The sequence below is a fragment of the Stegostoma tigrinum genome, chromosome 7, assembly GCF_030684315.1.
Source record: "Stegostoma tigrinum isolate sSteTig4 chromosome 7, sSteTig4.hap1, whole genome shotgun sequence".
NCBI lineage: Eukaryota > Metazoa > Chordata > Chondrichthyes > Orectolobiformes > Stegostomatidae > Stegostoma > Stegostoma tigrinum.
The window spans coordinates 18,414,121-18,429,392 of NC_081360.1; the positions used below are offsets into that span (position 1 = coordinate 18,414,121).

The following is a 15,272-nucleotide window of genomic DNA, read 5'->3' on the forward strand; positions in this document are numbered from 1 at the left end:
GCAAGGAATTCAATGTTATGGCGACAGAGAAGGTGCACAAACAGTGAGATCAACATTAAATTTGAAATTTGAGTGGTCTATTCTGAAGTGTAATGATGGTGGGGAATTTATCGGTATGTGCTTAAGCTTTCACATTTTCATGAGAGGTTTAAGTTCAGCTTTTTTAAAATAGAATTTCCAATGTGTGGCATTGTTTTTCCTGCATGATTTCAACCGGAATTTGCATTTCATTTCAATAAATCTACACTTAAGAGACTCTAATTTTACAAACTGCAGACTGGAATGTACAGACCACCTTTAAAATGACAAAAAAAGTTCCAGTAACAGTTACAATCTGACACCAAATCACATGCTGAACCTTGGAGCAAGTTGCACCTTCGACAAGTCAGCAGTTCTGGCTCAATGGGTAGTTTATGGTTCATGTGCCACTCCAGGGGCATAAGGGGATGATGATCTAGGCTGACAGTGCAGCACTGAGGAACTGTTCTGATGTGTACAAGGGTGAGAGCAACATTTATTTTTGCAAGAGAGGCATTTTGAAACACTCCCTGCTTCTCAGCAAAGCAGGTGAAGTAGGCAGGCAAACCAGCTGAGGGATGGTTACACTTGACCAGGTTGCCAATGGCCAAGCCTGCAGAAATCATAAAAACAACACAAAAAGAGTCCTGAGATAATGGGAACTGCAGATGCTGGAGAATTCCAAGATAATAAAATGTGAGGCTGGATGAACACAGCAGGCCCAGCAGCATCTCAGGAGCACAAAAGCTGACGTTTCGGGCCTAGACCCAAGAGTCCTCATTGTCCCCCCCACTCCCCCAAGAACCTATTTTGCTCCATCCCCTCTGTGGAGAAACGCTCAACTATTCAACTACAGAAGTTGCTGACTCTGACTTCCATTTTCATTTTGGAAAGAGAAATTTGCAAGCAAGCCAGGCCCCTAATTATCTTATTGACTGGTCTCACTTTACAAATATCTTTTATCCGCCCCGATCTTTTAAATCTTCGTGTCTGCATCTTAGCTAACAAATTCTTACTGAACTAACTTTCAGTAACTGAAACGTAATAAAATTAATCATTTTGTTTTAAGCATAAAGCTGTGACACTTTTTAATGAAAACACTTGGAAGTTGAAAGGGGTCTATAAACATATTGATACAAGTTCTTAGTTCTTTGGCGATGACAAATCCTGGTAAAGAACTGGGGAACACTGCCAGTCATGTCTCAAGCAGCGCCACAGAAACAGATGATCTGATCATCACTGTATTGCTGTTCTGTGTTTCCCGCACTGTACGAGAGGCTATAAGAATGTGTGACAGGAGTGCGAGGGTTTTTGCTTCTTTCCATTAACTCACTCTGTGCAACGTGCCACCTAACTCACACACTTTTGGACCGCAGCAGGGAACCAGAGCTCTGGGAGAACGTGCAAACTCCAGGCGCCCAAGGCTGGAATTGAACACCCGGGTCCCCAGCACTGTGGGGCAGCGATGCCAAAGCACTGGGCCCACCGCACCGTCCGAAGCTCCCCTGAAAAGGGGCAGGACGCTGAAGCATTCAAATCAAGCAATCCGGAGGCACTCGCACACTGACTGCTAATGCAACTGAGCTGCACGTTTGCCAACCTCGAAAGCGAGTTCTATAAGCGCCAAATAAACGCAGCAAACTCCAGACCGAGGCAGGCCAGCCTTCAAGTGGAACAAAACAAAAAAGAACAGTAATTGCTGGGAAAGCTCAGAAGGTCTGGCAGCGTCTTTGGAGAGGAAATCGGCGTCGAATGTTTCGGATCCAGTGACCCTTCTTCAGGCTTCAACGAGACTCACTTAAACTTCCCTCCTGTCCCAGATGATGGCAATGTAACAGCTAGAACAGGGGTAAGTTTCAACTCCAGTTGCTTAGCCGTCAGTTCATAGCCTGCCGTTGGTGTTTACAGTGCTCTCTGGTATATGTAGTACAGCGGTCGCTATTGAGTCAGCGTCTGGTGGCTGATGGACTCCAAATCCCAGCTTGCTTTATGCAAATCATGTGACGTTTTGCGGGCTTGTCGGGGGCGGGAAGAATATATATATACATACAAAAAGTTGAAGTCGAGTCAATGTTTTTACAGCTAGCCGCACGGTTGGAGACGGTTGAAGCCTGTGCCTATAATCAGTGCTCTGGGAGTTCAGCAAACTCTCTCAAGCCCCAGCGAGTCACAAGAGGAGCTCTCAGTTGTTTCGTTCATGGCCCTTGCTCTCTGCAGCAACATCTTTCGGAACCAAGAGCAGCTCCAGCAGCAGAGAAGGGATCGAGCGACCGCGGAGGGGCTTCAACTCCAGGGGAGTTTGGGGCGAGGGGCGAGCCGTGTCTTGCGTCTGGGAGCCTGCATTTCTAAGTTCTCCTCCCGGGGACGCGGCTGTTAGACCTCAGAGAGAAGGGGAGGGGAAGACTCGGGAACAAGGTCTTGTGTTAGAGACAGACAGACAAACCCAGGCGATCAGCAATGGACCCCGAGGTCCCAGAGAAAGCCCTGCAGCAGCCCGGCGAGTGCTGGCGGTTCTCGGTCCTGTTCCTATGCTTTTATGGGTTCATGGCTCAGATTAAACCAGCGGAAAGCTTCATCACTCCTTACTTGCTGGGTCCGGACAAAAACTTCACCAGGGAACAGGTGAGTCCCGGTTGCTGTCAGGGACGGCAGGAATCGATAACTTGGAGTTTTTTTTTACCATAATAGCTCGCTGTCAATCATTGTTCACACTCCAGTGCACATTTTATTCGGTGATGCCTCGTCGGTACAACTTCTTGTAAGTAAGACGGGAGGGGGTGTTCGCACTGGTGATGAAACTCAGGCCGGAGGAACGTTTTTTTTTGAGTACATGGCTGTTTCGGTTTAAAAACAAAGCTCTGAAAGTTGTCCTTCAGAGGGACAATTGAGCTGGAGAAATAGCTACTCAGGAATGGGGCTTCGTTTTTTTAAAAAAAACAACACAAACACTTGTTTTCACATGGCGACCTTTGCAACTTTGGAGTGTCCAAAACCACTATTTTTCAATAAAATACCAATGCAATACTTTTTGAAGCGTGGCTACCCTAGTGAGGTGAGAAATGTTGCAACCGATTTGCATGCAGTAGGCTCCCACGGTCAACAAGATTTTGGTCTCTCTGTAGTATTTCTGTGAGGTTCGTTTTGAGGGACAAGCATTGGTCTGGATTCCAGAGAAAATTCCCCTGCTTTTTATGGAGGTTTACGTTTGACTTGCTTTATTAATGTCACATGTACCTAGGTACAGTAAAAAGTTTTGTTTTACCCGCAGTCCAGACACATCATGTCACGCAAAGATCATAGGGTGATAGAACAAAGTGAGGAATCCAAAGTTACGGCTGCAAAGAAGGAGCACAGAGAGCGAGATAACATTAAGTTTTAAAATTTGTGAGGCCCATTCAGATAACAGCGGGGAAGAAGCTGCTCTTGAATCTGTTGGTTTGTGTGTTTTAGGCTTTTGTATCTTCAGCCCAAGAGAAGAGATGGGTAGAGACTATAACAGGGGTGGGGGCGGTCCTTTGATGTTAGCTGCCTTCCTCTGGCAGCGAGAAGTGTCGATGGGGTCAATGGATGGGAGTTTGGCTTGCTTGATGGACGGGGCAGTGTTCACAACACTCTGTTTCCGCACAGTCTTGGGCACAGCAGTTGCCATAGCAAGCTGTGATGCATTCGGATACAATGCTTTCTATGGTGCATCTATAAAAATTAGTAACAGTCTTTACATACATGCCAAATTTTCCTTAGCCTCCTGGGGAAATATAAGGGTCGTTGTGCCTTCTTGTCCTTAGTGTCAATGTAGGTGGACCAGGGCAGGTTGTTGATCATCACTCCCAGGAACTTGATGTGCTCGACCATCCCCACCTCAGCACTGTGGACGTAGGTATTTGCAGGGGAGAGCAGACAAAGCCTTGGTTTAATTTCTCGTTTAAAAGTCAGCCTTCCCTCAGTACTCCAGTCCCTGGAAGCATGAGTTTTGCAAATTTCTTAGTCAGGATTGGGGTGAACAGAGAGTGTTACTGTTGAACACCCATGTGTCAAAGATCTTCATTTGCTGGGTTCCAGATGCCTTCCAGTCTCCAGTTTCTGTTTTCTTGTGCTGTTTTCAGCTTGAATTATGGAGAGAGTGTTAAAGCTTTCAATTGTAAGCTGTGACGTAAAAATAGTAAGTATAATTGTATGATAAAGGGGGAATGTATTGTCTTTCTGGGATCATCATGTACTGTCCATTAGTATAATACCAGTGTCTCTATCCTGGTTCTCTCATGTTCCCTCCTCCACTTCTTCCTCTGAGAAACTACTTCTTGGACCATGTGCTTGTCTATCTGCTGCAATATCTCCATTGTCACAGTGAGCCTGATAATGTGCCTGTGAACAGCCTTCGATTTGCTTGCACTAAAAGGCACTATATAGAGTCATAGAGCATGGAAACATGTACAAGTGCAAGGTGTTGTTGTCTGTCCACCTGCAGGCGACCAGTGCCCTCAAACACTGGGGTGTGTGTGTGTGTGTGTTTGTGTGTGTGTGTGTGTGTGTGTGTGTGTGTGTGTGTGTGTGTGTGTGTGAGAGAGAGAGAGAGAGAGAGAGAGACCTGGCACAGCGAGGTAACAACCAGATGACCTGTTCTTACGGATGGTAGCGAGGGGTAAACACATCGGGGGTACGTACCCCGTTCTTCTCCCACATAACAACACGGGGTGTTCACCTGGTACTGGCGCCGGATTACCAACCCAGAGTGGGATATGAGCCCATGAGCATTGCAGACCCAAGGCGAGTGCACGAAAAGTTACAACACTATTCCCTCATTGCAAATCCCAATCTAAGCTGACACATCCTTGCAGCAGATTGAGGGCAGAACTGCATTCTTTTCAGGTTTTTCTCTCCAGTGGTGCCTGAGGGGTGTAGCTTGTGTGAAATATCTTGCAGGCTTTGCCTCTTTTTATTAAAATATAACCACCATCATTGCTCTGCAAAATGTGATTCTCACATTGGTTGGTTGAGCAATTTGATTCTGTATCATTCCAAAACCACAATGGATCCAGATGGAGTCAATGGGGAGAAACTTTTCCCACCCTGTGACAGCACAGCCTTTTAAAGCAACTGCAAAAATGCCAAACTTTTTCTCTGAGGGGTTAGTTTTCAGAATGCATTATCCGAGTGTGTGTTCTGGAGGTAGGCCCTATTGAAACATTCAAGAGGGAACTTGACTCTTGTCTGGAAGAGAAGAAGGTGCAAGGTTGTGGCAGGGGCAGGGTGAAGGGGAGGTGGGCGGGGGGGGGCGAATGAAAACAAAAGCAAAATGACGGTTTACAGAGCCAGTGCAGACACGATGGGCTGAACAGCCTCCTATCAAGTCAGTAATTGGTCATGAGCAGCGCTCACAATGTCAGTATTGGCTTTTTTGTTAATTGTTATTGACTTTTGGTGTATGAGTGTTCTCTGTTGTGGTCGGCATTTGCCACAGAACATCTTGGGAGAATCTGCTTTGTCACTAAAGGTGCTATGTAAACACAAGCTTTTGTTTCTTAGACTTGCTGAATGGAAACTATTCCCCATTGGAACACCTTTCCACCAAAGCTCCTTTGTTGGCTACACAGACTTTAGTTAGGTTTTCGACAAGGTCCCTCATGGTAGCCTTATGCTGAAGATGCTTGGGATTCAGTGACTTGATCACTTGCAGACAGAATTGGCTTACCCATAGAAGGCAGAGGGCAGCGGTGGAAGGTCGTTTTACTGGCTGGAGGCCTGTGACTAGTGATGTTCTGCAGAGATCTGTACCGGGACCTCTGCTGTTACATACACGTGGCTTGGATGCAAACGTAGATGGGTGGGAGAGTAAATTTACAGCCAATACAAAGATCGGTGGAGTTGTGGACAGTGTAGAAGGTTGTCAAAGGACACAGCGGGATATAGATCAGTTGTAAATAGGGCCGGGGGAATGGCAGATGGAGTTTAATCTGGTTAAGTGAGAGGTCTGCACTTTTGGGAGGTCAAATGTTAAGGAAAGGTATTCAGTTAATGGCAGGACTCTGAATAGCACTGATATACAGAGGGATCTTGGGGTTCAAGTCCATTGCTCCTTGAAAGTGGCGACGCAAGTAGGTACGGTGGCAAAGAAGGCGTTTGGCATTTATTGGTTGGGTAATTGGGTACAAGAGTCAGGATGTCATGCTGCAACTCTGTAAGACTTTGGTTAGGCCACATTTAGAGTACTGCGTTCAGTTCTGGTCACCGCGTTACACAGGATGGATGAGGAGGCTTTGGAGAGGGTGCAGAAGAGGGTTACCAGGGTGCTGCCTGGATTAGAGGGTATGAGCTATAAGGAGAGGGCAGAAAAACTCCCGTTGTCTTCTCTGGAGCGTCGGAGGCTGAGGGGAGACTCGTTAGAAATCTATAAAATTGACGCACATCAATGGGGTTGGTGATCAGAAACGTTTTTTCCCGAGCTGAAATGTCTAACACTAGAAGGTATGCATTTAAGGCGAGAGGGGATAAGAATCAGAGGAGATGTGAGGGGCGTGTTTTTTTAGAGTGGCAGGAGTGTGAAACATGCTGCGGGGGTGGAGGCAGATACAATAGGGGCGTTTTAAGAGACTTTTAGATAAGCACATGAGCGTGCAAGGAATATGGATCACGGGCAGGCCGAAGGAATTAGTTTAATTTGGCATCATGTTCAGCACAACATTGTGGCTGAAGGTCCTGTTCCTGTGTTGTGCAGTTCTATGTCTCATGGCCTGAAAACCACTTTCAGCACAGTCTTGGGTGGGGCGGACTGAGCTCCCGTTGTCCCGGGGAGGGGAACTGCGAGCAGAACGGTGACAGCGGCCAATGGGCCCAGAATGAAGATTGATAGCTGTTTGGAACTTGTGGAACCTGGTCAGATCATGTAGGAGCCCTTCTAGCAAGACTGTAATATCTATGCTTTTAGCTTTATTTGTTTTTTATCTTTATTTTATCTATTTTCTTTTTGTACCTGAGATGGTGCATTTTTTTCCGCTGTACTTCTGCTCTTCTGTAACTGAGTACTCGTGACAATAAAACTAATTCTAAATTCTTCCCACTTTTTTTGTGAAGTGGTTCAATAAGTAAATCCACTTCTGATACGCAGAACAAATCAGGTTTGATTTTTTTCTAAAAAAAAGGAAAATTTGTGCACATGGCGGAGACCATTCGGTCCATCTGCCTCACTCTACTATCTAAAGTTACAGCCTCTCCTGTCCACTGTTAGTCTGTGTGGTGCCCCAGTTTGGACCTGAAGTTGATCAACTTGTATCTGCAGGTACTTGTTTTTGACCCAAGGTCGCTGCCACACCTTTTTCTCCCCCCTAGAAACACTTCGAAAGCGTTAAAGACTTAAATGTTTCCAAGCTTTTTGGTGTTTCACGGAACTGCTCTGCAGACGGTTCCATCTGCATACTTTAGCGGGCCTGAAGATCAAAGAAATGGTGCTGAGCTGGGCCAGTGGGATCACGCTGCTTTCCTCTCTGAGACTTGTGGGTTCAAATCAATGTGGGACTGCATCCGTGTCGACATTCCCAGTGCTGCGTTGCTGTGCTGTCAATCCACATTCTGTGTCTCCGTTTTAAAGAAGAGCAGCAGGTAGCCCCCAATCCCAACCCTCACATTGTCCCTTAACTGGTTCCCACTGATGCAACTATCCTGTCACTACAGCACTCAGTTTCTGGGATCCTGCTGTGCCTTCACGACACCAGAACAGTGGCGACAGTTTCAAAGAAAGGTGGTATGTTGGCTGGAAAGAGCTTTGAGGCTCCCTGAGAGGTTGCCGTGTCAAGGAATTTGTTTTCTGTTTGTCTCAGTTATTTAAAAAATGCATTCCAATTTCTTTTTGTTAGCAGTGAGCGATGTTGGGGTCCTACCATGCTGCTGTAGCTAGTTCTTGAAGTTGTGCTAATCCTATTGTGATCAGCTTGTTAAGAATCGCCCTCCCCTCCCCCAGCGCAGTTAGTTTATTTATATGAAAAAAAACTGCATTCCCTGTTCTCCAGGATTATGTTCCAACTTCATTAGTGACTCCCTGGGTGTTCTCCCGCTCTCCATTTCAGGTAGAAATGACCAGGGTGGCTTGTACTTACCAAAACTTACACCAAATGGATTCGGTGAGAAATCCACTACACTTAGTGTCTCAGTTTCACGCAAACATCATCACGCTCCCCCCCCCCCCATTCATGCTTTTGCTGGAGTTTCCCTTTTTAAATAAAGCCCCTCAATCCTCCAGATTTACTAATTACCTTCTTATTTGTACAGGAGTTCTTTCTCCACGCTGACCCTGTCAAACCCCTTCATAATTGGATGTAAGAATTGGTTTGAGAAAGGAAACTGAATTGGAACAGACAGGTTACTTTCTCAGGTTGGCAAGCTGTTGTTATGGTGGGTCCCCTGAAGGCATACTAGAGCTACAGCTATTTATAATCCATCAGTGACTTGGATGAAAGGTTTGTGTTTGATCGAGAGTAAAAACTGGTACGTCATGATGGGCCAAGTGGCCTCCAGGTATGCTGCACTAGTCTCTGGTTCAAAGACCTCTATCAGGTTATCTCCCCATCCTTTTCTTCATCCTGCAGGAAAAAAAAGTGCTGTGTCTCGGCTGTGTTGTGTGAGAGTTGGAACCTCTTGGTTTTGGTTTCACCTTTTGGAATTTCTGTTTATATTGAGCCATACGGTGTGGAACCAGTCCACATCCACCATGCTCCCAAACTAAACTAGTCCCACCTGCCTGTGTTTAGCCCGTATCGCCCCAAACCTTTCCTATTCGTAAACTCCCCCAAATGCCTTTTCAATGTTGTGACTGTATCTGCATTCACCACTTCCTCTGGCAGTTCATTCCACATGTGAATCACTCTCAGTCTTAAAAAAAAGTTGCTCCTCAACTCTCCCTTCATAAAACTTTCTCTTCTCACCTTAAAAATATACCCCCAGTTTTGAACCCTCCTCTCCCTCGGGAAAAGACCTTTGCTGTTCACCCTATCTTTGGCCCTTATGCTGTTATAAGCCTCTATAAGGCCACGCCTCGACCTCCTATGCTCCAGTGAATAAAGTCCCACCCCGTTTTTGACTCAAATCCTCCATTCCTGGCAGCATCCCAGTAAATCTTTTCTGAATCCTCTCCAGCTCAATAATATCCTTCCTATAACAGGGCAACCAGAAGTGGACCCAGTATTCCAGGAGGGGGCTCGCCAATGTCTTTGCATCCTCCACACGACTTCCCAACTCTAACACTCAAGGGTCTGAGCAATGAAGGCAAGTGTGCTAATAACCTTCTTAACCAATGTCTACCTGTGGTGCAAACTTCAAAAAGTTTTTGTTCCTGAACCCCTAGGTCTCTCTTTTCAACAACACCTCCCAGGACCTTACCATTAACTGTAGAAGTCCTGCCCCCGTTTGTTTCACCAAAATGCAATACCTCGCATTTATCCACATTAAACTCCATCTGCCACTCCTCAGCCCATTGACCGAACAGCTCCCCATCTGTTTTTGAATTAAAGACATACAAACCACGTGGGCACGTATTTGGAAGATTACATCCAGCGCCATCCACGACTCCTCGGATATTGGAACATGTTTGAAAGCGACAAGATCCGGAGAGCATCCGGGCTTGTGCTGAAAAGTGGCAAGTACCGTTCGCGCCTACCTGCGCCTACTGTGCACATGTGCCAGCAGATGGCATCAGCAAAGCATTGTCTTCCTGTCTCATTTCTTACAAAACAACAATGACCAGACGTACTTCCACAACATGAAGGGCTATGGGACATCCCGAGGTCTTTGACGGCGCTACATGAATGCAAGTCAGTATTTGTCCCTTGTGTGTCTGAAGGACCCTTTTTGCACGGAGGTGAGGGGAGGGAAAAGACACTTTCATTTGCATGGCCCTTGTACATCCACCAGGCAGCTAATGAAGGAAAGGTGGTGGGAGGTTGTGTTCAAAAAGCTCCAACAACAGTAGAGTGATTTTAGATTTAGACTGTATTGTCACGTGTGCTCAAGCATTAGAGTACAGGAGTACAGTTAGAAGTTTTCAATATCACCTCATACAGCACCATCTTAGGTACAAAAACTTAACAAGATAGAAAGAAATAAGGAACAACGTTAGAAGCTAAGCGTTACAGCCACTGTTAGTACAGGGTTTAAAAAAACGAAATGAAGTTAAACGTTGCAGACTTTCTTACTGTTGAGTCAGGAAGTGGAGCTAAAACATCAAACACTGCAGTCTTTCTGGTGCTGGTGAGATAGGACATTTCTGTTTGTGGGCTTTGGGATACATCCCAAGGCAGGAGATCAAATGCTGACAAGCTGATGCACCTCTAGGCCTCTGTGTATGGCGTGTTTGAGGGTAGCTCAGTACCTCGCAGTCCTTAATGCCTTTTGTCTCCACATCGCTCATGAAAGAATTCTGCAGTGGCTTGCTTCTTGCCCATCACTTCGACCTGCTAGGAAAACGCCAGAATATACCGAAACTGCAGGCTTTTGGTTTTAGTAAAGGGCTGGGGAGGATGGCATGTTGATCCTCCTAACTAAAGACTGCGTGTCAGTTTGCCTGCTTCTCGTAGGAAGGACGGATGAGGGGTTTGCTGGAACTGCATTTCTGCTAATGTCGCCTGGGATCCTTCGTTCTGAACAGCAGGAGTCCCCTGGGAATTGTGGGAGCGGTGGTCAATGGGTCAAGATCAGTCGGCCGTGTGTGTGAGAGAGATCCACCAAGTCACTGAGATTCCTTAAGGATCTGAGTGAGATCCGTCACTTTCTGTAGACTGCTCTATGGCGAGGGTGGGCCCTGGGAGATGGACTTTGGAAATGGAGATTGGTGTGTGTTGGGAGGGGCATGGGATGCCCATGTCTGAATCCCTCGTCACTTTAGTTATTATCATGTGTATTTTGTGACAGAATGTATAGTGTAAAGTGTTGTCACTCACTGGTGACATCTTAAAACACACGCAAAATAAACCAAAACATAGGATGCAGAAAAAGTTTCTTTGATTTTTAACAGTCCCTCTTGCTAAATGCTGTGCCACGGGCCTAGTGGCCAGGCCTGAGACCCCTTTGCTGCACCTGCTGGAACAAGAGCTGCCTCTCTTGGGCGCCATCTTGTCTCCACTGACTCCCTTGTCGCAATGAATACTCCATGGGCCCTGTCAACGCGGCTACCACTGATGTTGCCGGGTATCGGACCGGCCCAAACCTGACTCTGCCACAGCCGCAAGTCCGCTTTGGGGTCTACCTCGCCAGGGCTGATCGTCACCGACAGGGATAGCATTTGTTGCCCAATCTGGATTTGCCCTTGAACTGAGTGGCATGCTGAGCTGCTTCAGAGGGCAGTTAGGAGTCAACCAGGTTGCTGTGAGCCTGGAGTGACTCACAGACCAGACCTGGCTGACTGTTTTTTTCCCCTGCTCTGAACAGCATTTATTGAGCTGGATTATTCACCGGGTCGTCATTGAGACTAATCTCCAATTCCGCATTTTTTTTTGGTATGCATTGAATTTAAATCCCACCAGCTTCCAAGGTAAGGATGTGAACTCTGTGTCCTCTGAGCAATAGCCCAGCTGGATGTGGGCAGGAGGTTAGTGTCGCGGTGAGCGCTGAGGGATCGGTGGTAATGGGCAATTGGGTGAATTTTGCAATCGCACGCTGATTCTGGGTGAGCTTGTGTGAGTAGGTTACTGTGTCGGAGTTTGTGTGATAATCAGCAGGGTTGGTGTGAACAGCAGGGAGATTATTAACCAGCTGTAACACTGTGAAAAAGCATAGATTGAGAGTCACAAGCCTGAGTCAACTTGTAGATAAAACCAACAAAATAGGTTAAGGATCAAAGGTCCCATTCTCGACCTATTCTCTACTTCTGAATGTTATTCTCCTTCTTTGTCTGCTTTTTTTGTGTGTATTGGTCTTTGTCAGGTGTGCATGTGTGTACACATGTGGATGTATGCCTCTTTCTTTGTACATCTCTAGCTGTCAGTGGGCTCTGAGTCGGACAGTCAGAAGTGGGTTTGGAGTTTTTACCACAGACTGCAATGTTGAACTGGGGACCTGGTTCCCACTGCCAGCTGTAGCAGGGAAATGACCGTCACCAGAGTTGCAGGGAATGTCCCTGCCTCTGACAGTGTTACGTCAGCCCTCCTTCGAACTGCCAAGCGACATTCGGTAGCTCTCGCCATTGCTCATGAGAGGATCCACGCTAACCTTTCCTCGCCCTCTCTCGATTCCCTTCCTGTTGTCATTCTGTGCCTTTCTGGCTTTCACCACCAACACAAATCTCTCGAGTCGAGGAATTCCCTGACTCTGTTTGCTCTGGGAGTCATGGGGCAGCGCGAGCGGTATGATGTCTCAGTCATTTGGCCCTGGAAGCCGAGGGTTCGTTAGGCCTGACTCCGTTCTCTGGGACCCTTTGTGTCTTTTTTCCTTGACCTTTTTTCAACATTGCTCTCCACACCCTTCACAGACCCTTTTGGTCGCCATGTGTTCAGTGAGCCACATTATAGCAAGTCAAACCCGTGGGACTGCTAAGCAAGAGGTACCTGTGAGGAAATATTCTGGGAAAGAGGCTGTTTTCCCAACAGCTCCCAATCAGGCAAATGGATTGGCACACTTTTTTTTTGCACCACTTGATCCAGTTCAAAAAAAAACTTATAACCAGTTAGTGATGCTGGTTGAGTGCAGTCAACCTCGCTTCTGTCAACCAAGCATGCACAATGAGGGCAGGTAGAAACTGAAAATCTTTGTCTTTATTTAACACATGCATATGCATGGAGTGAGCATTGGAGGATCTGAGGGGTGTGGCTAGAAAACAATGTTCTCACCCTTCCTTTCTTTTTTAAGACCATCTTTTTTTATGGCTTTCAAAAGGTTCCTGGTTCCAGTCTGTTTTTCACCGGTCATTGAATCCCTACGGTGCAGACAGAGGACATTCACCCCACCAAATCTGCACCCCAAGACCAAACAGCATCCCACCCAGACCAAACCCTGAAAAACTGATATTTAATCTGAGAATCCTTCAGTAATGAGAGTGCTTCAGGATAGTGTTCACTTCATTAGCTGTATCAGTGTGATAACAGGTCACTTTAACCTTCACAGCTGCTATGTGGCAGATTACAAAAGTCCAAAGTGTGAAACTGATTCTGGGTTCATAAATAAGCCATGAGCTGGCGAGATGTAGAGATAACACGATGCACACATGTGTGCGCGCACACTCCCAAAGAACCTGCTACTCACTGTCATCTGATCTCTCTTTCCTTGGGCACCTCTGTTTTTATTTTTCTGGGTCAGGAAGTATACAATTAACAGTGGGGCCTTGGGAGCTGGTGGAGAACAGAGGGAGCTCTGGGTTCAGGTACATAGTTCTTTTGAAGTTTGTATCGCATAGACAGGATGGTTTAAAAAACTTGTTTGGCACACTTGCCTTTATTGCTCAGTCCTTTTGAGTATAGGAATTGGGACGTCATATTGAGGTTTGACAGAACGTTGGCGTGGCCTGTTCTGGAATACTGTGTCCAATTCTGGTCACCCAGTTATAGGAAGGCTATTATTAAACTGTAGAGGGCTCAGCAGATACACGCCAGTGTGTGGGTGGGTGTAGAAGGCTTGAGTTATAAGGAAAGGCTGGATAGGTTGGGTCTAGGCCCGAAACATCAGCTTTTGTGCACCTGAGATGCTGCTTGGCCTGCTGTGTTCATCCAGCCCCACACTTTGTTAGCTGGATAGGCTGGGACTTGTTATCAGTAGAGTACAGGAGGGTTGAGAGGTGACCTTATAGAAGTGTATAACACAATGACGGTTATTGATGGGGTTACTGGTAGCTGTCTGTTCCCTAGGATGGAGGGGTTTCTAGTCTCTGGGCACACTTTTGAAGGTGAGAAAAAGACACAAGGGGCCAATGTTTTAGAGTGGTGGTTCGTATGTGGAATGAACTGCCTGAGGAAAAGGTGGATGCGGGCACAATTACAACGTGTCAACAAACATTTGGATGAGTAAATGGAATAGGAAAGGTTTGGAGGGATGCGAGCCAGGAGAAGGCAGGTGGGGACTAGTTGAGGAGACAGCAGGAGGTGCAGATCATGGAGAGTCTGAAGAAGGGCCTAGGCCCGAAATGTCAGCCTTCCTGCTCCTCCGATGCTGCCTGGCCTGCTGTGTTCATCCAGCTCTTGTTATCTCGGGGACTAGTTGAGGACAGGTTGGGCTGAAGGGTCTGTTTCCATGCCATATGACTTTATTTTTTTCTATTCATTTTGTGGGATGTGGGCATTGCTAGCTGGGCCAGCATTCCCTGCCAGTCCCTAAATAACAAAGTGTGGAGCTGGATGAACACAGCAGGCCAAGCAGCATCTCAGGAGCACAAAAGCTGACATTTTGGGACGAGACCCTTCATCAGAGAGGGGGACGGGGAGAGGGAACTGGAATAAATAGGGAGAGAGGGGGAGGTGGACCGAAGATGGAGAGAAAAGGAGATAGGTAGAGAGGAGAGGATAGGTGGGGAGGTAGGGAGGGGATAGGCCAGTCCAGGGAAGACGGACAGGTCAAGGAGGTGGGATGAGGTTAGTAGGTACGAAATGGAGGTGCGGCTTGAGGTGGGAGGAAGGGATGGGTGAGAGGAAGAACAGGTTAGGGAGGTGGAGACAGGCTGGGCTGGTTTTGGGATGCAGTGGGGGAGGGGACGAGCTGGGCTGGTTTTTGGATGCAGTGGGGGAAGGGGAGATTTTGAAGCTTGTGAAGTCCACATTGATACCATTGGGCTGCAGGGTTCCCAAGCAGAATATGAGTTGCTGTTCCTGCAACCTTCGGGTGGCATCATTGTGGCACTGCAGGAGGCCCATGATGGACATGTTGTCTGAGGAATGAGAGGGGGAGTTAAAATGGTTCGCGACTGGGAGGTGCAGTTGTTTATTGTGAACCGAGCGGAAGTGTTCTGCAAAGCGGTCCCCAAGCCTCTGCTTGGTTTCCCCAATGTAGAGGAAGCCACACTGGGTACAATGGATACTGTATAGCACGTTGGCAGATGTGCAGGTGAACCTCTGCTTAATATGGAAAGTCATCTTGGGGCCTGGGATGGGGGTGAGGGAGGAGGTGTGGGGCAGGTGTAGCACTTCCTACAGTTGCAGGGGAAGGTGCCAGGTGTCTTGGGGTTGGAGGGGAGTGTGGAGCGGACAAGGGAGTCACAGAGAGAGTGGTCTCTCCGGAAAGCAGACAACGGTGGGGATGGAAAAATGTCTTGGGTGGTGGGGTTGGATTGTAGATAGTGGAAGTGTCGGAGG

General features: G+C 47.1%; 1 protein-coding gene across 2 annotated transcripts in view; it reads left to right on the forward strand.

The window, feature by feature from the left end:
* Positions 1-1,796: 1,796 nt before the first annotated feature.
* slc19a1 (solute carrier family 19 member 1) overlaps positions 1,797-15,272 on the forward strand; it is a 39,092-nt gene continuing 25,616 nt past the window's right edge. The window contains exon 1 of one of the 2 annotated variants that reach the window (XM_059647078.1): positions 1,797-1,867. Coding sequence is in view for 1 of the 2 variants with exons in the window: in XM_059647077.1 (XP_059503060.1) it covers positions 2,476-2,640 (165 nt within the window). In the remaining variant the exon portion in view is untranslated. Of the gene's footprint in view, positions 1,868-2,052; positions 2,641-15,272 lie in introns of those variants that run through there. The other variant, XM_059647077.1, reaches the window with a different exon arrangement.